Source organism: Phoenix dactylifera, chromosome 5 (genome assembly GCF_009389715.1).
Source record: "Phoenix dactylifera cultivar Barhee BC4 chromosome 5, palm_55x_up_171113_PBpolish2nd_filt_p, whole genome shotgun sequence".
NCBI lineage: Eukaryota > Viridiplantae > Streptophyta > Magnoliopsida > Arecales > Arecaceae > Phoenix > Phoenix dactylifera.
The window spans coordinates 8053035-8076431 of record NC_052396.1 but is presented as its reverse complement, the minus strand read 5'-3'; the positions used below and the strand labels follow the sequence as shown (position 1 = coordinate 8076431).

At 37.7% G+C, this 23397-nt stretch overlaps 2 protein-coding genes and 1 long non-coding RNA gene across 8 annotated transcripts; all 3 read left to right on the top strand.

The window, feature by feature from the left end:
* Positions 1-3811: 3811 nt before the first annotated feature.
* Positions 3812-5503, top strand: LOC103710394 (UPF0496 protein 3). The gene is made up of 2 exons (XM_008796087.4): positions 3812-4084; positions 4352-5503. Exons 1-2 carry the CDS (start codon positions 4033-4035, stop codon positions 5419-5421), a joined length of 1122 nt encoding a protein of 373 aa, XP_008794309.2. The 5' UTR covers positions 3812-4032; the 3' UTR covers positions 5422-5503.
* Positions 5504-9218: 3715 nt separating this feature from the next.
* On the top strand, positions 9219-16866 carry LOC103710357 (ATG8-interacting protein 1). Of its 3 annotated transcripts, none has more exons than XM_008796036.4 (3): positions 9219-9373; positions 10562-11360; positions 16402-16866. In XM_008796036.4, exons 2-3 carry the CDS (start codon positions 10581-10583, stop codon positions 16501-16503), a joined length of 882 nt encoding a protein of 293 aa, XP_008794258.1. In that variant the 5' UTR covers positions 9219-9373; positions 10562-10580; the 3' UTR covers positions 16504-16866. The 3 variants fall into 3 exon arrangements, with proteins under 3 accessions (XP_008794258.1, XP_008794259.1, XP_026661711.1); XM_008796037.4 differs by having other exon boundaries at positions 9272-9373; positions 10567-11360; XM_026805910.2 differs by having other exon boundaries at positions 9281-9373; positions 10571-11360.
* Positions 16867-18735: 1869 nt separating this feature from the next.
* Positions 18736-22199, top strand: LOC120110851. 4 transcript variants are annotated; one of them, XR_005511971.1, is made up of 5 exons: positions 18736-19021; positions 20625-20951; positions 21048-21360; positions 21437-21545; positions 21736-22199. It is a non-coding gene; the product is annotated as an uncharacterized LOC120110851 (long non-coding RNA). The 4 variants fall into 4 exon arrangements; XR_005511970.1 differs by having other exon boundaries at positions 19923-20951; XR_005511972.1 differs by lacking the exon at positions 18736-19021 and having other exon boundaries at positions 19062-20951; positions 21437-21563.
* The last annotated feature ends 1198 nt before the right edge of the window (positions 22200-23397 follow it).

Here is a 23397-nt window from a genome sequence, read left to right as displayed (position 1 = left end):
CGGAGCAGTGCAGAGGGAGGAGAAACTTTTGGAGCTTTTGTGGAAGCGGCAAAATTATAGCTGACAAACTAGGGTTCAGAGGTTTAGGGTTTCGGCCGGCATGATCGGCGTTTGGTCGGGTTCAAGGCGGGTCAAAAATTCTCGGTCCATTTTATTAAAAAAGAAAAGAAAATAAAATTGGTGGAACATTTTAAAGTTCCACGTCATATGTAAACCAAATGGCAAATTTATTCATAAGATATTTTACTACGCTAAATAACGACTCAATTTGTAAACCTCAACATCTCAAGCTTAGCAGGTGGCTGCATTTTGTTTGAGATCAAAGACATCTAAAGAAAGAGAAATAGTGTCGCTGATTGAATGACCTTCTTTTTTATAGACTATATGAGTGAGATACTCTGTAATGGTGAGACTCAGCTGCCAAGAGCCTTGCAGAATGTTTTGTTTTCTAATTTTTTTTTATTAACATATATCAGCTATGAGCTCCGGCAACCATCGCTTAGTTATTTGAAAGCCTCCAATTCTTTTTATGGTGGCCAACAGCCTGCTACGAGGGTGTGAAAGGCTTCACTAATAGACATGGTGGCTGAAGAGCTATAACACCCAGTAGAATTCATACCCTTTTACACATTGGATCCAGAGTTATTTCTTCCCTCTACCCAATGCCCATCCCACTCTCACCTAATTGAAGCTTAGGTGTCGAATAGGCAGAGCTACTGCTTGAAAAATCGGTGATTTATATATATGGGGGTCGAAGTGAGAGCCCAGGCCTTTTGAATCCCTACTTCATGACAAGTACCATTGGAACCCAAGTTTGATGACTAGAGTTATTGCACGCTACTTCTTTGATGTTACTAATGCTTCTTGATGCTTTTAGTTACGAGCGGCAATTGATAGGTTGGGTTGTTTTCAAGCTAGAATCTTAATATATGAGCTCGAATTGCCTTGGACTGCCGACCTGCACCTAATAGAACTCACTAATAGATCATAAGTACCTGATTTGAACCTAACTATAGCCAATTCGCACGATGGTCCTAATTCTAGGTTTTCTGTTACATGGATACTAAAAAATATTGTTTGGTTTTTGAATAATCAACTTTTTTTCACAATTAACAATATTAACAATGAGTACATTAACAACACAAATATTCCCAATCATTCTTGATTGTTTTTCTTTTAGTCACAAGGATTGGTTCAATATCTAATGGATCCTACCACTCACTATATAAGTATAAAATATATAATTTCAAAAAATTTTATTATATATATACCCCTATGACCTGATGGGATGAGGGATCTTGATCCGAACCTGACCTAACATGGGTGGTCGAGCCAAGCTAGGTAAACAAATCCAACTGGAGATTGGCTCCCCTACTTTCATATATAGGATGATCTTGGCTATTTCTCTTTTGAGAAATATCATTGACCTTGGCTATTTTCTAACAACATATTATCAAGGATTTGAAAACAAAACTTTTATGAATTTCTCTCATTTATGGTTGGCTTTTTTTTTTGTTTACATTTATACACATGCCCGCCACCATCACCTTGGATCACTAACTTGGAAGAATGGATTGCCAAAGACTCAACAAAGATGGGGTTTGATGCACCCCTCCATATGGATATGAAAGTTAAACAAAATCATAACAAACATCGTAGGAGTTTCAAAGGCTTCCTACTATCTTTACTACGACAGAAGTTTTTGTAATAGGACTTTATTTTCATATTCTTTATAGCTAAAATTTTCTAAAGGACGTCTTAGTATTATAATGTCAAAAAAATTTCATGCCTTTACTTTTTTTCTACAGCTTAGATGTCTTTTGTAGCTGGACTTTTTCTAATTGAAAGTACATATAATAAAAATATTCTCAATGAAATTATAATCCTTACACTATATAAAAGCTAGCTAAAATTTTCAATTCATAATTTTGATAATGGTTCTAATTAGATTTCTCTCCAAACTTTTACAAGAAAATCCTAATAGTGTCAGCCTCTGAGAAGGCTGAGAGACCAGGAAAACTCTTCTTGAGTTGGATTCCGTGATTCTAAAAGTCTGAATTTATAGTTCTTCATGATATATCAAATAAACAGACTAGCATAATATATCTAACAAATCTTAAATAATTTTATGAAAAAGAATAATAAGTTTCACATAATAAAATCTTGTAAAGTTTAATCAGTATCTAAAATATTTTAAAACAAATATTTTAAGTTTAGTCTATAGCTAAATTTTTTACCAGTAGTCAGGTGCATTATAACTATTAGAATTAAAAAGAAGAGGAATGAATAAAATAAATAAGATTTCCTATAAATCTTTGCCCTGGGAGAAGGAAATAAAAGAAATGGAGGTCCAAGGGCGTAGCCCGCTTCTATCTTTATCTCTGTTTCCCACAACAAAATTAAAACCTTCCACATGTAGAATACTAGAGTAATATATGTTGACATTGTGAATTTGAAGGGTGACTATTTTCTAGAATATTTTTTTTTTATCATAATGCATGGCTGTTATAATGCAAAAAAGAATAGCTGATATTTGTCATAGTCACTATTTTTTTATATAACATAATATTTTTAAGTAAAAACTATATGCTAGAGTATGGAATTTTAAAAAAAAATTGATGGAAAATGCTCCAACTCAAGTACGTTGCTACCTATGCCTTATTAACTAATATTTCTTCTCACAAGGGCTACTAGATAGGGCTGAAAATTAATGGATATAGATTCGATATCAATATATCCATATGCACATCTATTTTTATGAGGTAAATATGGATGCAAATATAAATATTACTCAGATATAAAAATTCAGATCTATAATTGATTTAAATGGATATGAATACAAATTAGTTAGTGAAAATTTAGATATAGTATGGATATAAGTTAATATCCATATAGGATATAATATGAATATAACATGGATTTGGATATTAGTCAGATGCAAAAAAATATATAAATATTAGGTAAGCCAATAGCATGTCGGTATAGCCACTTACTTTTCTTAAAAATTAGTGCTATATAAGATTAAATAGGATTACAATCATAAAGTAATGGCTTATCCATACTCATCTATTTTTTTAAATTTTATTTTATGCATGCCATGTATTTTTATCTCTGTCCCTTTTTCTTTAAAGAGATTATACCGTGCACCACATCAACAATAGTGTACCAAAGAAATAAATCGTGATCGAAACGAGCGCATGATAAGTGAGACTCGTAGGAATCAAGGCGCATGATTGGCATTGTGTGGTGGTGCAGGGTACAATTTCTTCTGAAGACACTTCAATCAGAGAAATAGAATTTCTTTACACAAAATCAGTAAAAAAATTCTTATTCTTAAAAATATGAAATGTTTGTTTCTACAAGATACCGTTCCTTGGTCATCTGATGATGCTTTCCCTGGATGGTACCAGTGGGTTCCACAAAGATCATCGCAGCCACACGTCACCCCCTACATGTGACACGTTTGCACCAAATCTATCCACAAGATCAAACGGAGAAAATTATGAACCGTATCCGGGCACGCACAGCTAGCGGACACCCAATATATATTGTACCACCACCTTCTGGCCACTCATAATTGATCCCACGGCCCTGCTTTAACATACAACAAATGAATCTCACGTACGTGGAGGTCCCACAACCCCATACTCTCCCTCAGCCACAAAAACTTTCGGAGATCAACCACAGGTTCCCCTTGAGTACGTGCCACTCTTTGGCCTTCCTTCCAAGCTTCCACCAAACCTTGGCCATTCCTCCAAGTCTCGGGCTTTATAAGCATTCAAGCGTCATCATGACAGGGAAATCTAAGCTTTCCCAGGGCCTTAATTAGCCTTAAACCGAAAGGCTACTCAGGAGAGAGCTCTTAACTGAACCTTGAAGCTTGCACTTACGCTTGAAAGAAGGCTTCTCTTTGTATAAGAGCATCTCTCTCGTTATCTCCTCTCTTCTTTTCACCTTTTAGTACACCACCTTTTTCTCATGCTATCCATTGTTTCTTCATAGCTCTTATCACGTTGTATATAGAAAGAAGAAATGCATATGAAGTTCAGCATTTTTCGCAGCTGCAAACACCAAGCTCGAAGAGGTATGCCTACTCCGTAGTTCTTTTTCTGAATCAACAAAAAATTAAAATGACAAATAATATTGATGCCATATAGGGTTGAACGTATTTTTAAACCATGAATGCAACTAAATAGCATGGATCACTCCGGAATATATATTGATCCATTCTTCTTATATAAAAGAATGTTTCGTATTTGACAAAACTTCAGCACTTTGTTAAGAAGCAAAGATTGTTTATTCATAACTCAAACACTTCATACTAAAATATATATGTTCAATCTCTTATCAGGCAAATGTGAAGCTGGGGCACCGATCTCGTCCGCAAGCTTCAACCTCTGCGAGGAGTATGCGAACACCTTTCGCACCGAGTCCTACATCGAATTCTGGGCACGCGTATTGGATCTTACCTTAGCCCATGGTGCAGCATTGAAGCCGAGGGAAAGCAGTGCAGCCGCTCGCCTCCCCTCCGACCGCCTCTTCGCAGAGCACCTCCTGGATCCCGACCAACCCACGGTCACCAGAATCCTTTCCCATGTTCGAAGGCACGGCCACCCTGAGACCCATGTCCTCCTCTCTGACTACTACGCCGAGACCGCCAATGCCTCCCTCCTCTGCGGCCTCCTCCTGAAGGAAATCGAGCAACTTCGTCTCCGATACCGCCCGCTCAAGGCCACACTAAATTCCCTCATCTCCAGTGGCCAATCGAGACTCAGCCTTCAAGCCATTGATCCCTACCTCGGCGACCTCTCCAAGACCCTCGGTCCTTTTGACTCGTTGGGCTCATCTCAATGCCAATTCCGAGCAGTGCAAGATGGCTCTGCGAACCTCCTAAAGAGGCTCGAGTCAAGCCGCAAGAAGGCGAGAGCGAAGCTACGATGCATCAACCACCTGAAACGAGGGTTAGCCATCTTCCTCATCGTCCTCACCGCTTCAACATCGGCGCTTGGTGTTTGTATGGCCTTGCATGCTTTGGTCGCCGTCGTAGCTTTGCCGACGTTTCTGTCAGCTCCCCCCTGGTTGGCTTCCGCTGGGTCGTTAGCTCGCGTGCTGGCCCAGTTCGATGCAGCAGCGAAGGGGACGTACATCTTGAATCGAGAACTGGACACCATAAGCCGGCTGGTGGCTCGGTTGCACGACGAGGTCGAGCACTTGCTTGCGCTGCTGAGGCTGTGCTGCGAGCGGCACGATGGCGGCCGGCGGCGGCTGACCCAGGAGGTTGTGCGCCAGATACGGAAGAACGACGCAAGCTTCAATCAGCAGCTGGATGAGCTTGAGGAACACTTGTACCTCTGCTTCATGACCATCAACAAGGCTAGAAGCCTCGTGATGAAAGAAGTTTTGGTGGCAGGTAGAGGCTAAGGCCATTGCACTGCGGCTTTATTCAAGTTGCATATATACACATAATGTAAATAAAACTTGTATTAATTTTATATATATAATAAGAAAACTTGCATCTTTTTCTCTGTAGCTGTTGAATATCCAGCTATATATCTGATGTAGTTGGCTGAGCAAATGATTAGGCACCCATGGCTCAGCATTCTCCATTAATTTGACGGGATCTTTTGTTCGACGGACCTCAAAAACCTGAGCGTTGTGATATGAATGTGGAATACTTGGTTTAGATAAATGGAATTGGGTGATGTAGACAGGTTGGTATTGTTGCCATGGAATTCGGGCCGGGATGGAAGTGCAGCTTGAACGATCCTGAGGTCGGCTGGAGGTAAACTGAGTAGGCTGATTGAGGTGTTGGGTGCTGGTCTCCTCTGCTGGGTGGTTTACAAGAAGTCCGCTTACCGAAGAGTTTCCGGTGGGGATCCTTCGATGCCTAAGTCAAAACAACAGAACAACAGTAAGAAAGAAAGAGAGTTTCAGCAAAGGATCGCTCTGGAGGTTGTATGTATATATATTGCATACCTGAGGTTCTCCAGGTTACTCCTCTTAAGCCGGTTGTCATTACATACGCCGACGTGGCGTGTAATGATGGCTAGATAGTGGCTAGTGGTACAACCGCAGTGTAGGTGCTAGTTCATGTGGGTGGCAAAGTGCGCTAATGGGGGCATAGAATGTGATGTCGTCGCGACTGCAAACTGCAGGGCTGTCGATTGTTGAGACTGTTAGCCCTTGTCGACTTGTGGCAATTATCATGCTCGGCCGATGACTCTATGGTCAATCGACTATTCAACTAGGGCCGATGAGTTCATATTGGATTGTTGACTGCTCGGTTGTAGCCGAGATAATTTTCTTTGGCTTACATCCGTGGTAAAAGGGGATCTGATTTGAGGTTGAGGTATCTAATATTTTCTCTATCAGGTATATATTGATAGGACTTGCCATATATGCAGGAGTCTAAATTAGAGAATTATGTGCGCATGCGATCTGTAAAATGTAAAAAAAAGGGGATATTGGAAGACAAAATAAAGTATGAGGTATTTTCAAATACCTTCTTTTTTTTTTCTCTAAAGAGAAGTGTGGAAGTTGTGCATGCACCCTTTTTCTTTAAAAACTTTTCAATACTATTATCATTGGTATAAGTTCAAACCTCCTTAAAAAAAAGTGTAGAAGCTATGCAGCCATCTTTTTTTTTTCATTTACAATAAATAGGTTCTAGTATCACTGGTATAAATTTATAACTAATGTTCGTTTTATGAATAAGAGATGCTAATATAAATTCAACGTTCTATTTCTTTTCTAAAACACTTTATATAATTTTATGTATTAATTGTCATTTTAATCTTGCATTATGGTATACTGCCTTGGGTCTTAGTTTTTATAGTTCATAGTTTCGCCGGATCTCTGGGACCTTGTATGCGATCCTAGGCAAGATAATTTAGACCAATAGAAGGATTCCATGTTTAACTAAAAAGGAGAGAAAGAAGTATTATGGAAAATAATCTAATATAGTTGTTGATTTTGAGTGTATATAAGAATCTAATACCTTATCTAAAAAGACTAGCAAGAAGTTATTAATTGGATCTTGATCCTTTTAAGTATTTGAGATTTTTCCACACAGCCTATGTGAAACTTGATACACACTCCTATATGTCCTCACATTATTTTTAAAATTAATATCAAAGAACATATATTAGGGCTTAGCCAATCTATTCCATCTTTCGGTTCACTAATTAATCTTGCAAGGCAAGTTCATATGCTGCACAGTTAGTAGATGCAAATATGTTGCCCAACTATGCAGCCCAAGAGGAAGAATGTGTATTGGATTTTTCAAAAAATTTTAGCTAATAATACAGCAGAATAAAATTTGACAGAAGATTATAGACTTTAGCAACAAACTAATGAGTAAATATACTCAAGATAAATGCAAGTAAAATAATCAATGCAAATACAAAAAATTATAGCAGTTCGATACCAACATTGTACCTACGTCCACTCCGTAAGACTTCTTTCTTAAGAATTTCACTATAATCTTTTCTGAGATTATAGCCTAATTATTTTGTTGGATTCATAATCAACCCAGTTATTTTTTCAGAAAATCAACCAAAATCTACACCGATTGTTTTACTTGGGCTCACAATCAACCCAGTTTATTTTTCGAAAAAATCAATCTAAACCTTCTCCAAGCCTATCCCAGGCCCAACTCAATTCAATTTAAGGTTTGAATGAACCTTTTTCCAAGTTTCAATCCCTGAAACTTGTTACAGCAAAATATAAAAAGAATTAAGTGCAGACACAATGAATATAACTTCAAGACAATAAATACAAAATAATAAATGGAGGCTTGACTCTATTGTTGGCTTTGATTAATCTTGAAAGCGCTTCACCAACTCTCAACTTTAGAGGATATGATCATTCATCTCACTATAAATGCTCTTGAATAATATTCTTTTTGAATCTCTCTTCTTTTTCTTTCTCTTTCTTGCTCTTATGGATTTTTTCTTGTAATGCTTAAGCTTTGTTTTTTTTTGGGTGTTTTTATTCATTTATACTCTTTGGAGATAGTTGGAACACTCTCCCAATCATTAGATAGGTAAAAGAGCTATTGTGAGATAAAAATAGCCGCTGTGACTTATAGAAAAAACTAGTCATTACTATTACGAGGCGCAGAGGGGTCAACTCACTATTTTTAGGGTTAACTCGCTTAAGAATCGACTCGTGATTTTCAAGAGTTGTCTCAAGCTTGTTGCAGCTTTTGTTGTGCCCTGTCTTTTTACTGTGGCTTTTGGAGAGTTGGCTCTCTTAGTTTAGAAGTGGACTCGTCAGATGATTGGTGTCGCCTCGTTACTTTTAGAATCCCACTCTTCAATAGACTAAGTTTCACTACTTTCTGTCTTCTTACTGTGGCTGTTCAAAGATTGACTTATCTATTTCTAGGGTTGACTCTTGTTTAGCTAGAGTTGACTCATGATTTCTATGGGTTGACTCGCCAAAGTAATGATTTTTTTAGCTCTCTATCTTTTCTCTATGACTATTCAAGAGTCGACTCTATTTTGTTTGAGGTCGACTCTTGTTTGACTGAAGTCAACTAGTGTACTTCATATAGTATAGAAATATGACATTTCAGTTTGTCGCGAAAGATGTCATTAGCCTTGTAAAGTTTTAGCAGTGAAATGAAACCAACATAAATCTTGCCATATCCCAACCTACTAGGATTTCTTAAAACACTTTTGTTAGTTGAATACCTCCATTGACTTGATAAATTAAGATTAGTTTGACTATTCAATTTAATTATTCTAGTAACTAGCTAAGGACTTTGAAGTGGACTTTTTGTGCAAGACAACTAAATAAGAGACGTGGTTGTTCGTTGTTTACATAGATGTCTCTATAACAACATCACTATCGTTCGTCAAATACTCCTTCCGTTTTCATTAGCTCTCATGATCTCATTTATTTTGCTAAATAAAATCATAATTATTTATAAAATACTAGTTTGTTTATGCATCTCTCTAGGTTATTATATTTTTTTTTCTTCACTTCAACCGATAGAATTATAGCTATCCTTCAAATCTCCAGCTTGGTTGAATTATGCACATCCGATGGGCCAAATGCCGGCATCCGAGACGCAGAGTGCCCTCAGAACAATGCCATATCATATGTATTTTTTTTGCCCTTTCCATCGTCGTACAACGGCAAGAAGCCAACAGATATTCTTACGCCGTCGTCCTAACTCGAGGCACCGCCGACCGCCTACAGCCGGTTTCCCAACGGACATTACCGGTTGGTTCCGTTCTGGATCTCTCCAGCATTAAACTTCTCGCGATTAGCCTTTGCTCCCAAAGTTTTCTTCGCCCCGTGAACTCGAAAATTCTCCGATCTCTCTCTTTCTTATAGGTTTCCGTACGAGGACCTCTCATTGAAGGTAGTAATCGCGTCTTTTTAAAACTCTTTGTTGGTTTGATGATTTGATTTATCGACAAGTTCTTTTTCCCATTTTTCTTGCACGCAACCCTTAAAGTTATGACTTTTAATCGTAATTTGGGATTCTTCTTCTTCTTTCTGTAATTCGAATTACTCCTGGACTGTGTGAGGATCTATCAAGATTAGTTTGGTTTTCTTTTTATTTGATTCTGGTTACTCGATGTTATTCGGTTGGATGCTTAGGTTCTGATTTGTTTCAAGATCCATGTGGGTTTTCGTCGATCGAACAATTGGTTTTATTTGATAAGAGTTGGATCACCTTATTGGAATTTGAATTTCTAGGAAATTAGGGTTTTTTGGATTACCCCTTTTATAATTATGAATAGGTGGATGTGCATTGAGGAAAACAACTGTCATCATTTCGTTTAAAGTTTTTTTAAAATTCCATTTGGTTGTAAATTGTATGGAATGAAAGGATTTGGTTAAGCTTTGATAATTATATGATGATGCGCATCTACCTACATATAGAATGAGGTAAAATGTCTTGCATTTGCTGTTTGATTTGGTTATTCTCAATACGATTTATAAACAGCATTCATTAGAATTAGTCGTGTTATAATTTAGTTTATCTGAATGCAATTTATTTGGATGTGGATGCAACTGTTTGTTGGGCCCCTTGTCAACTCTAGATAGTAAAACACAATTTGATGCTAACCATAGACAGCAAGACATCATATGAAAGGGGGACTGCTTGAATGTTTTGGGCTGTTGGGAAATTCAGCCATTGAGAAACATGTGATTCTTAATAGTTAATACTATCTTTTGATTGCTTTATTGAATGTGCCTTCAGGACTTTTCTCTTTCTTGTTTTTTTTTCCTGTTGGATTCTGAAAATATTCATGATTATCTTTGGTAGGTTCTATTTTTTTAAAAAACAAATTGCTGATTATATTTTTTTAACCACTTTGATAAAATACCTAACGGTGGATCTTGATTAATATAAATACAGTCCTTAAAGATTTTTATTTTGAAAATGACTGAATTGGTCTAGCATCTGGGCAAATTCAGAAAGACACTTTCTTGTGTTGTTGCCATCTTTACCCAACTCCCTCCATCAATTCAATGTATTAATATATATGGCAAGATCATTATTGTGTTAAACTGAATCTTGTTGAACTTATGATGATAGTCTAGTTAGGTTTTGGGAAATGGCAGACGATGAGGAGGGAGACGGCACACCGTCCCGTGGAGCTGACTGGGAAGTTGTGTCTCTAACTGCATCCACCTATGCTGCTGCACCTGGTCCAAACGAATTTGACCCAGCTGATGAGAATAAAGGCAAGGAGTTCAACAAAAATGAAAGTGAATCTTCTGGCAAATTATTTATGTCTGATCACTTTGTATTTCCACCAAGTGAGCATGAGAATCTACCAATAGAAATAGAATTCAGTGAAATTCAAAGTGAAGCAGAGGGTCAGAAAGAGAACATTGCCGAGGATGATAATGAACTCCATAAAATGAGTGAAGAAAATGTGCAAAGTAAATCTGATGATCCCCCACATGGAATTCAGTATGGTATGGAGGATGAAGAGGGGAAGGGATTGCAAGAGATAAATTTGATTGGGGAAGAGCAGGATATGTATCTGGGTCCTGAATTTAGTTCTTCTCATGCTGAAACAGGCAGAAGTGAGTCAGTGCCTCATACTGAGGGCAGTGAGTTCTATGAACATTCTCCCCAAAATTTGGAATCTCCTCCAAAGTATGCAAAGAAGAACGAAGAGGATAAGTCTGATGAATCTGGCCTTCCTTGCGAAGCATGGTGGAAAAGGCATGCAGCATCTTTGTATCGTCATGCAAAGGAGGCAAACACATTTTGGTCTGTCTGTGTGGCTGCTGCTTTAATGGGGTTCGTAATTCTTGGGCAGCGGTGGCGGCGAGAAAAATGGCAGCTTCATCAACTTAAATTGCGGTTTAGCATCAATGATGAGGTAAGCTAACAACCTTGCTAAGAATATGATAGGAATAGTACTATAAATGAAATTGTAAGCAGTCCATCTTTTTAAACTTTAACTTGGATTGCTATTCTATTTATTGGTTTCTTTTTTCTCATCATTAGCAACTTATTAACAAACCTTATTTAATTCTAGGTGAGATGTTATTAATCTACCTTATGTATTATATGAGTTAGGCTCTTAATTTATGCTAATGTGGTTGGTTGGGAATAAATTTTAGTTGAAGATTTATGTATATATCACATATCACAGGTACTTGAATTGAAAAAAGAGTTTATAAATGCTTTGTTGACTTCGTATCTGCAGTTGATGATGATATAACTTCCTCAAGTATTTGTTTTCGCCCTTATCTCCCCATTTTTTGTGCTTCTCTTTTCTCATCTTCAATGTAATTCTCTCTGATTATTTCTACTGAATGATGATGGTCATTCCTAGGACTTGAATTTCAAATTTGAATTACTGGTCTAGCATAGATTGTCATAACTAGTTTAAGATCAGCAGAACCCATAACCCAGATGATACTTTTTGAAAGGTTTGTAAGGGGGTATGGTGGTTTTCTATATACTAATGTTGAAAGGAGAGTGAGAAGAGTCTTTGGGAGGGAGAAAGAAGGATATAAGCAGAAGGTGAGGGGATTCTGAACTATAAAGGTTATTTGGCAGAATCCACCTTAATGTCTAATGTTCTATTCAGTTTCTGTTAACCAGTTGATGCTATGTATATTAATTTATGGTATCAAACTAAAAAATGTAATAAATATATACAACTTGATTAAAATCCATATGTTCTTAGTTTACTTCAAGGAGCCTTGAAATGTTGGAAAACTCATTAGTAATCTCAAATTGGACTCTTGTGATGAGGTTGATTGACGTTAGAAAGCCCCAAAAAAATCCAAGGCTGGTTTGGTCAGTCAACTATGTTGAATCATGCAACAGCTGAGAGATTAATCCATCTCTGCAAAACTCCTAGTATTTTGGTGATTTCTTTCTGGACTCCGATCTGAATGATTCCAACATGTCAAAGAAGCTTGTTTGACAAACTTAATAATGGTATTCTGCTCATCTTTTGATTTTATGTGTATTTCTTAGTAAACCAGTCTTTGAAGTTTTGACCTGTTATCAGTTGGGTACAATCTGTATTTTGTTAACTTTTTGCATTACTCCAGCTTTATCCTGTAACCATCAACCTCTTTCTTGGGTTTACATTACTGCTTGCGCTTATTCATGCATTGGTCTATCTCCAAGCCAACTTGCATCAATTAATTAGAAGTCACATTGCAGGCATAGTGGGTGTTTGTAGAGCCAAAATTGCTATATGAAGCTTGGCAAGTTTGGTAGGTTGCTTGTTAAATCATAGCCTTAACTAAATCAAGGATTTTAACTTAGTTTACTAAGTGGTGAAATTATGAAATAAATCTGTATTTGGCACACATCTAAGTTTTTTGCAAAGTCATAGACTTTTCTCATCTATTTATATGGTGATTCAGTTAAATATAACAGTTTCATGAAAATTCTATTTCTGTTTCTAGCCCAGAAATTTTCATGTGCAGTTGGAATGCATGGAAAATGGGAGTAATTTGCACTCTGCAGTTTGGTTATCTTTGAATTCCTTTGTCAGATATCCTTCGGTTATAGTCTTTGTTGCAAAGTTTATCATTTGATGTAATTATAGCAAGCAAGATTTTTTATTTTATCAAACAGCTTATTTGCAAATCATATAATTTTTGTTAAACAAATTGGGAAGCACTTTTATTGTCAACAGTGTCAATGGAGAATAATAAATTGCAGAAAAACAAAACATTGTCTTTTTTCTTAGCCTTTTTCAAAAGGGTTACTTCATTTTTGGTAGTTGAATATGATGATAAATTGATAATAGTTACGTCTCAAACATTATTACAGCCTCAAACTCTTTTTCTAAGTATAACAGTCCTAGGTAGCCACTTGCATTGGGTGGCTGAAGTAGCATGTACCAGGGCAATGAACTCATGAAAAGTTCATCCAAAAGCTGAAGTTGCTGATGTACTGACATTTTACCATGTACCTAGCTTAATATTTGAATCATTAATGCTAAGCTCCTGCAAAATATTGTGATCTTGCACAGGCTAAATGCACTCTCATCTGCCTGCTGATGTGGCAATGTATGATTGAAATTGATTTTTAAAGACTTTCAACATGGTTATATTCTCTAACTCTTTCCCGACTCTAAGTAGTCTTGAGTACCTTTTAGTAACCCTTAAATAGCTGGAGGTTGAGTGTCAGGGCAGTGAACTTATGAGGATACTCACCCAACAGCTATATGTTGTTATTGTTGAAGTAAATATTATAATAATACTTGCTTAGTATATTAATGATTGATTCTAAGCTCCTGTAAAATACTTTCTTCATGCACACTTTCTTGCATGCTCCGGTTTAGAGGCTGATGTGGCAGCGCATGATCGGAATTGGTTTTCTAAGTTAAAGAATGCTGCCAATGAAGAGCCGTAATATCAGCACAAAAATGGTAGCATGCTAAACCTGCTTGTGGGTATAGTATTACACATGTGGTCCCAATGGCATGCACATTAGCCCTCTATGACGTATTTATTTTGAAACTAGTGAAAACATGCCCTACAGGAACATTTTTTTAATCTAAAGTAAGTATTCCTTTTTTCTCACATGCTTTGATCTTACCATTGCTTTTCCTCTTCTTGCTTAATATTAGTGCTGCCAATACTCTCTCTTTTAACTGCTGAGCCATTTGTGCATCTTTATTAAAGATAAACTTATGGTCTAAAGTACATTAGATAATTTGATATCTTCTTTCAAGTTGGTCCATATTGTCTGTATATGCTGTATTGTTAAATGTTACTATACAGTGTTAGCCATAGCTGTATTTGTGGGTGTGTAACTCTCTTGTTTTGGATCTCCGTCTTCTTCTACTTCATCGTTATTGTGGTGTTCGCCCTGGCGTTGGCGTTGACGGGAAAGCCACCGTTTCATTTTCCTTAACTTTCCAATTATGCAATGAATATATTTTTGGTCAACTTCTCTTAGTCATTGCAAGAAAGTCACCGTTTCAATGTTTTTCATTTTTTGCTCTCCAATTATGCAATCATTTTTTTTTTAACTTTCTTCATTGTCGTGTTAACCCTGGCTTTGGCATTGACAGGAAAGCCACTATTTGATTTTCTTTAACATTCCAATTATGCAATCATGTTTTCTGTAACTTGTTTTTAGTTATTGCAAAAAAGCCACTGTTTGTTTTTTTTACACTTTCCAATTATGTAATCAATTTTTTTTTCTAACTTTGTATTTTTTAGTCATTGCATTTTCCTACTAGTTTGTGTTTGCCTGTTTGGTGTGGGAGTCTTTTAATAGCCCCTCATCTGTGAACCCTTGACTGCTGGGCTTTTAACCGAGGTACTGTTATTGTCAACAATTTATCTGATTGTTTGTGTTTTGACATTTGAAATGTTAACTGAAACATCACATGAGTACTTTCCTTACAATTAAGACTAGGATTTCTAGCCTTGCAACAAATCTATTGATGTTTCATGCTTCTCAGCTTGTATAGTTTTGTTTGATATTCGTCTTTTAAGTGAAACTGCATACACTTTGAAGCCCAGAGGGGAAAATATTTCTTATAATCGTTAACGACCCCTTATCATAAGACAGCTCAACTATCTCTATGAACCATTTTTCTCTTTTGATGAGATCTTCGCTGTCTGTTATGATCAGTTAGTTGTTTGATATTTGTGTTTTAAGTGAAACTGCATACACTGAATCCCAAAGGAAAAAAATTGCTTGATCATCCAGCACCCCTTATCATAGATAGTTTAACCATCTCTACGAACTATTTTCTCTTTTGATGAGATCTCAGCTGTCTGTTACGGTCAAGTAGTCCATCCTTCCGTGAAATGGCACAATTATAATCCCAACCATCTTATCTCACATGGCCACGCTTGACATTCACATAATCCGCTCTCAGATTAATGAGGCATGCACCATGCATGCCCTTTGGTATCAATGATGAAAGTGATGTTTTAATTGTTATCAATACTGCAAGATATTGTGCTTCAGAGCACTTTTTTCTTTATTTCAAATTATTGAGTGTCCCTTGGCACGTTGTTGATGCCTCGTTTGGATTGAGGCAGCCTCTCGTGATCTTATCTAAATATTGATGATTCAGTTTCTTTAACATGTTATGCATGACATTATGGGCTGTGGTGCTGATTCTGAATGAGAGATTCACCATCCATCCTCAGCTCTGAAGAGATGTCCCTATGATTTTTAATTAAGACTCTTGTATTACATGCAAATAATTGGATCATACGCCAATCCTTTCTGGATTATATTTCATCTGTAGTAGCGTGCACCTATCACTTGCAGAATTAGTACCATTTATTTCTTCCTTGCCTTTTGAATCTCTCTCCTACAAATAATAATGTCAAAGGAAACAGTTCGACTGATACCTCTGATGCATCTTTGTAATCAATGCAAGATATCATGGGCCATGTTCTTGGGTGGTGTGCCCTTACGGGCAGAACCCCAGTGAGAGTAGAGATATCTGAACGGTTTTAGGGTTGTGCATCATCATGGCACTGCTTTCTCCGTCAAGCTGCATTCAGAATCAGATTTATTGGCACTTAACAAGTAGCTCCTTGCATGGTACTGCACAAGTGAATCTGATTGTTCTGTTCATCTAAAACCTCGAAGGAACAAGGAGCATTTAAGTTAGGGAGCCATGTAAATGAAAAGTAATCGCCTGAGTTGTTAAAAAATGGTTCCAAATTTCTGTGGGTGGGGTGCACAAATGTCATCAGGTAAGGTATCCTTTTATCCGTGGCCTATACAACAAAGATGATGGTGATGGATTTATCTTTATACCCAAGCAGTTTAGAGGTTCCCTATAGTATGAAAAATTTTGCTTCTCTAATACTATCTGCTGCTTGTAACTCGCGTTAAACTGTTGCAATTTGCTGTCTTCATGCTTCTGTTTTGTTGTTTTGGTCACTAAAAATTGGATCACATTTTGACAGAGAATGAGCAGGATGCTAGGACCGGTAGGCCGATTCAAAGATGTTCTTGTGGGTGTTCATCAAAGGAGCATCCATAATGGTGGTGCATCGGCCAGCCTTTGAGTTGGTGATGATGATGACGAAAAGCATGAAGTATTTGCGCAAGATGGATTTTTTTCAGGAAGCCTGGGAATGTTAATTACTCTGAGGAGACACCACACTTTTCACTGTTTGTTATGGTTATCTTTTCACACAGTTTTTGTGTCAATTATCCTGACTTCCTGCTCTTTCTCATGGATGTACGTGGCTTTCTGAAGGAGCTAATACGGTAAATCCTTCGGTTGGCTTGGCTGCCATGCTGTATCTCGGAGCCAGGGTGGAGGCAACATTTATAAGGTTATGAATAGAATTGCTATATTAGTTTGTCATTTGAGTGTAATGCAGCTAACATGCTGCACCAAAGAATTAATCTTTTGACCACCATAAGCTCGTGATGCTTTCTCATCCTTGGTCTCTTAAACACTTGAGAGCACAAGTATGAAAAAGAAATTACAAAAGAAATTTAGAAGAGAGAGTTTCACAAAAACAAGGAAGTTTTCTATGTTTGTTTGTTCTAAAGTGTAATACAACTAATATGATGCAACCAAATCAATCTTGTGACTTCTATAAGATCGTGTTGCTAACATTCTCATCCTTTCTTAGTCTCTTAAACGGTCAAGACACGAGTATGAAAAGAAAGGTTGAAACAACAAAGTTTTAAGTCGGAGGGGGAACTTGTTTTTTATACTAAAACCGCATGGAGAGAGATTTTTTTTTTTTTTTTTAAAAAAAAGAGAACTGGGCTGATGGGAAGACACGTCTACTTTCTCGTTTCCCTTCTTACTCCCTTTTTTTCACTCCCTTTTTCAGTTTGGATTTCTAGTACTGCTTGATTTCTAAATAGCTAAAATCTATTTGGAAAAATACTGGCCGGTAGAAGAAAGATGCGAGATTCTTAGAGTTCATGATATTGGAGATCAAAATTTTAAGGGAGTGAGATCAGAGATCTCACGGATCTAAGTTGTTATCTAATGGAAACAGCGAAAAAGTTATCTAATTGTTTTTTTTTTATTCTTTTCGGTACAAAAAAGCTATCTAATTGTTCAAGAAACACTTATATGCGCTTGTAACGCATAGGAACCAATAAAGAATGCCATATCCCTCCATTTATCGAACCTACCTAGCAATTTTCCAATAATTTAAACAGCCAATCTTATCTCAAAGACTTCAAATTCCAGCCACATCCAATTAAGGGCCAAAAATATGAGAAAATATTCCTAACACTTTATGCACCACGCCACGCCAATCACAACCACGATGCACCTAGATGCATATTTAATGAATGAGGCTCATAAAAATGAGCGATTATGATCGGTGGCGTGCACGGCCATGGAGAGAATAATTCCTCCAAAAATATAAGGGTGTGAGGGGAGGGGGGAGGAGAACTGTCAGCAATACCAACCCTCATGTCAAAGGTTATTGCCATTGAACTGCTGAGCAACAAGATGGCTGACTATTAAGTAGGTCGACTTGTTGGGTATTTGCTTGGGGCTTCCATGCAAAGTGATAGATATAATGCAAAAAAATATATTCCACCATATCGCTGGAACTCCCTAAAATTCTAGCTGTCCGGATTCCCTGAGAATCCAAGGCTCTTCTTCAGGTGCATCTCCATATTTGGCACGGCACACTCAATCTTGGCCGCCTACCTTTCAGCCATGGATGACTATTATCGATGCCAACCTATGTTTTCGACTATAGAAAAACAACCTCGGCTCCAGCTGGGCAGCCGACTGACCAAAATGAGCTACCTTGACCCCAATTGAGGAGCCGATCAACCAAAGAGCCATCAGCCGAAAAAACAATCAGCACATATCGACAAGAATTGATAGTCCCCACAATTGACAGCTCTAGCAGTCCACAGTCGTGGCAGTACAATGGCCTGCGCCCAACTAGTAGGGGTGGCAAAAAATGACCCGACCCGCCAACCCGACCCGTGTTCGACCCACCATAAACAGGTTTGGGTTTGGCCTAAACGGGTTCGGGTCGTAAACGGGTTCGGGTCGACCCATTTAACCTGTTTAGTAATTGGGTCGGATACGGGTTTTAGATGTCTGACCCGTTTAACCCGTATAACCTGTTTAATTTTTGGGCTGATAAATAAGGAAATAAAGACCACAGGCCCACATTCCACAAGGCCTACGGGCTACCGCTCGGCCCAACTCACCGCTCGGCCCAGCTCCCCGCGTCGGTCCAGCTCCCCGCGTCTGCCTAATTTCACGAATCGCCGATTCAGTTATTCACGAATCGCGACTCCATCAGACCATCACTCCACATTCCCTTTAGGGTTAGGACTTAGGGTTAGCTCTAGCGCCGCCGCCGCCCGAGTTCTTTGCATGTCCCTCTTCCCCCCTCCTCCGGACCTCCGCCCTCTCCTCCCCCGTGCCGGCTACTTCCGCCTCCCCGTGCAGCGCAGGCCTCCTCGGCTCCTCCTCCTCGCAGTAGTATCTCCGCAGAGTAGTCGGAAGAGAGGGGCGACGAGAGCACCGCCACTTCCGCCCCGCACAAGTACTCCGTCAAGATTCTCTTCGGCAACCGCCATGTGAGCGCTCCGCTACCTCCTTCTCGTCTCGCTCTTCCTTTGCTCTTTCCTTTTGTTCTTTTCTCCTCTTCCTTAGGGCTTTTTTTTGGATTTTTTTTTTACCTTGGGGAAGGGGATCTGGGGATGGATGGACTTACTTTGGTCCGCCAAGCAAAAATCTTCCTTTATTTCTCTTATTTTAACCGTGCTGTAACTCCTGTTTTGCTTCTGCCTTGGGATTTTGCAAACAGGTTGTGCAGTTGTTGCCTCTTTCCATAGGATTTAACGTCATACAGATTAATCTTGTTCACATATTTGTTTTTCCTCTTTGCTTAATTAAATTTTGTACTTCTATATGGATACAATAATTTTTTTTCTTTTCAGTCAATCAATTTTTTTCCTGGCTCGTTTATGATTAATAGCGCTGCCTCATTTTCATTGTTTGAGATGCTTTGACTTGAAGTTGTTTGTGTTTGAGGACCAAGATTGTTTCTTCTCCCAGTACCTAGATGCTCGTATGTTTCATTGTGTATTTGTGTGCTATAGCGAAATCCAAATGCTGGCTTGTCAGTCACGTGGTTCAGGTCGGAGTTAGTAATTTGCAATTAGCTGTTAATGTTTTAAGAAAATCTTTCTTATTTGTTTATAAGATGCAATATCAAAACTGTTTTCTGTTTTCTTTCTCTACCTTTGATAAATGTCAACCGTCTACTCTGATTCATGTGGAATCATGACTTCAGACTCTGTACATAAGCTATAGTTGTTTTGAAGATTCATTCTACTGCTAAAGAAACATTTTCATGTTAGATAGAGTAACATTTTATGATTCTAATAGAAGAGTGAATTATATTTTTTTTTCTTTTAGCTACTCATTTTATTTCTAAATTGGTATTCTGATATAATTTTAAATTATATGATATAGATGGAGTCAGAGAGTGTTGATGATAGGGCAAATGAATCGACGCCTTTAGGGGGATTGAAATAATTCATGCCTCCTCCACATAATGGCATATCTTTATGTGAAATAATTCATGCTTTGTTGATTGATTGGGGGATTGAAAAGAAATTATATTGCATGACTTTGGATAATGCATCGGTAAATGATGTTTTTGTTGACATGCTAAAGAACCAACTTAATTTGAATAATGCACTGTACTCAGATGGTGAGTTTTTTCATGTCCGATGTTGTGCTCATATTCTTAACTTAATTGTATAAGAGGGATTAAAAGAGATAGATGAACCCATCTTCAAAGTTCGTGAAAGTATTAAATATGTGAGAGGTTCACAAGTTCGGAAACAAAAATTTTTGAAATGTGTTAAACAAGTTTCTTTGGAAAGTAAAAAAGGCTTAAAGCAGGATGTTCCTACAAGATGGAATTCAACTTTTCTGATGCTAGAGAGTGCTCTCTTTTACCGTCGTGCCTTTCTTCATTTGAAATTAAGTGACTCTAATTACAAGCATTGTCCATCTGAAGAGGAGTGGGGTAAAGTTGAGAAGATTAGCAAGTTGTTGTGTGTATTCTATGATGCTACTTTATTATTCTCTGGAGCTAAATATCCTACATCAAACATGTATTTTTCTCAAGTTTTCTTGATTGAGCTTACTTTAAGGCAAGAGATGCAGAGTACAGATGCTTTCATACAAAGAATGACACGGCAGATGTATGGAAAATTTGAAAAGTATTGGTCAGATCATAGCTTAATCTTGGCCATGGCAGTTATTTTGGATCCTCGATACAAATTTCAGTTTGTGGAGTATTGTTATAAGAAGTTGAATGGGTATGATTCTACTGAGAGCATGCGCATCCGTGATTGTATGTTTTCTCTCTTTAATCAGTATATGCTTGCTTCTTCTAAAACTTGTTCTACTAGCACATCAACTCATGGAGATATGGAGATTGGTACTTCATCTGAAACTTCTGTGGCATGTAGAAAAGCAGATGCTTTTAAGGTAATATAAAACTTTTTTTTCTAAATTAAATATATTATACTTGTATATGATATTGTTTCTTATAAATAACTCATTCCATTTTTTTCAATAATGTAGGATTTTGATACATTTGAAAGCTTTGATTTTGTGACTACTGCATAGAAGTCTCAATTGGAATTATATTTGGATGAGCCTAGAGTTGATAGGAGGTCCAATTTGGATATTCTTGACTTTTGGAAAACCAAGCAGTCTCATTATCCTCAACTTTCTCTTATGGCACGTGATATTCTAACTATTCCAATATCTACGGTCGCCTCTGAATCTGCTTTTAGTATCGGTGGGCGAGTACTTGATAAGTATCGTAGTGCACTTAAACCGGATATTGCCGAGGCCTTGATTTGTACTCGAGATTGGGTGTTTGAAAAAAAAGGTATATATTTTATTAATTATATTTTTATTATTTTTTGAATGAATTTATTATTAATTATTGTAATATTTCAATGTAGATGTTGAGGAGGCCGAGCTAGATGAGATTGTAGAAGATGTCATAAACTCAAGTTCCTACAATGAAATTCAATCAACTCAATGCTCGGCCAATGTTGAATCCTATTCATAGTGAGGCTACCAAGCTTGGTTTGTTTCGATTGAATTGCTAACATGTCTAATAGTGCTTAGCCCTTATTCTAAAAATATCTATTGTCGCATGATGTCATACACAACTATTCGTACAGTAGATACTTCTATTTCTTTCCATTTCCCTTCCAAACAGCATTGAAACATGTCGTTTTGTTTTTCTTTTTAACAGGATGATAGCAGAGAAGCAATTGCAATCACTTAGCTATTTCCAACCATGCATCTATCTCTTTGGATAATCATGTAGACAGTTTATATGCTGAATATTTTTTGTTTGTTTGCTACTGCATATGGAAAGGGTCTTAGAAGAAAGAATATAAAGCAGTCTGAGAAGTGCCTTGTTTTCCAAAGCAGCTTCTATGACCAAGACACTAACAACTTTGTTTTGGAAATGGAAATGAGGAGCACGGAGCACCCACATTGATATTGATTTGACTCGTGGGTAGCTTGTGTATGTTCCAGTGCTTCTGACATTGGGTGGCTCTGTGGCTTTTGCCTTACTCCTGTCCTGTGAATTGTGATCACATTTTGGACTCTCATATTTTATTATTTTTGCAACTAGAAAACCATCAGATTGCAATTAGTAAAATTGTTTTCTGTTATTACATGAATGAGCATATCTGCAGCTTTGTCGGTGTTAATCAGCCCTTTTTTCAGCTTTAGTGATCGCCGAGCAACCATTTTTTTTAACTTATTTTCTTTCCATTTCCCTTCCAAACAGCATTGAAACATGTCGTTTTGTTTTTCTTTTTAACAGGATGATAGCAGAGAAGCAATTGCAATCACTTAGCTATTTCCAACCATGCATCTATCTCTTTGGATAATCATGTAGACAGTTTATAAGCTGAATATTTTTTGTTTGTTTACTACTGCATATGGAAAGGGTCTTAGAAGAAAGAATATAAAGCAGTCTGAGAAGTGAGAAGTGCCCTGTTTTCCAAAGCAGCTTCTATGACCAAGACGCTAACTACTTTGTTTTGGAAATGGAAATGAGGAGCACGGAGCACCCACATTGATATTGATTTGACTCGTGGGTAGCTTGTGTATGTTCCAGACTCCAGTGCTTCCGACATTGGGTGGCTCTGTGGCTTTTGCCTTACTCCTGTCCTGTGAATTGTGATCACATTTTGGACTCACATATTTTATTATTTTTGCAACTAGAAAACCATTAGATTGCAATTACTAAAATTATATTCTGTTATTATATGAATGAGCATATCTGCAGCTTTGTGGGTGTTAATTAGCCCCTTTTTCAGCTTTAGTGATCGCCGAGCAACCATTTTTTTTAACTTATTTTCTTAATTACCGAAAGCTTTAGGCAAATAGGTTAAACAGGTCGGGTCGGGTTAGATAAACAGGTTAAACAGGTCGGGTCAGCATGGGTTAGACTAAACAGGTTAAACGGGTCGGGTTGGGTTGGGCAAACAGGTGACCTATTTATTAAACAGGTTAAACGAGTCGGATCGGGTTACCTGTTTATTAAACAGGTCAGGTTCAGGTTGCAATTTCTGACCTGTTTAATAAACAGGTCGGGTTCAGGTTTATGATTTTCTGACCCGACCTATATGTGACCCGATCCGTTTATATCCGACCCGACTCGATTGCCACCCCTACCAACTAGCGCTGCCTGCTGCCCACATGGACTGGTACCTACGTCTTGACCATGCTACTAGTCATTATCTGGCCATCATTGCACACCATGCCAGGCCTAAAAATGATAAAATAAGCTCCCCTATATAAAGGGGTAGCCTAGGAGGCTTCATGTACACATGCAATATTACTCATAGAGACGATACTCTGCTGAAATTCTTTTCCTTCTGCGTTGTTGTCTCGC

Coding starts and splice junctions, on each gene's coding strand:
- LOC103710394 (XM_008796087.4), top strand. CDS start 4,033: ATGCATATGAAGTTCAGCATTTTTCGCAGCTGCAAACACCAAGCTCGA. Junction 4,085..4,351: donor CAAACACCAAGCTCGAAGAG/GTATGCCTACTC, acceptor ATCTCTTATCAG/GCAAATGTGAAGCTGGGGCA.
- LOC103710357 (XM_008796036.4), top strand. CDS start 10,581: ATGGCAGACGATGAGGAGGGAGACGGCACACCGTCCCGTGGAGCTGAC. Junction 11,361..16,401: donor GGTTTAGCATCAATGATGAG/GTAAGCTAACAA, acceptor ACATTTTGACAG/AGAATGAGCAGGATGCTAGG.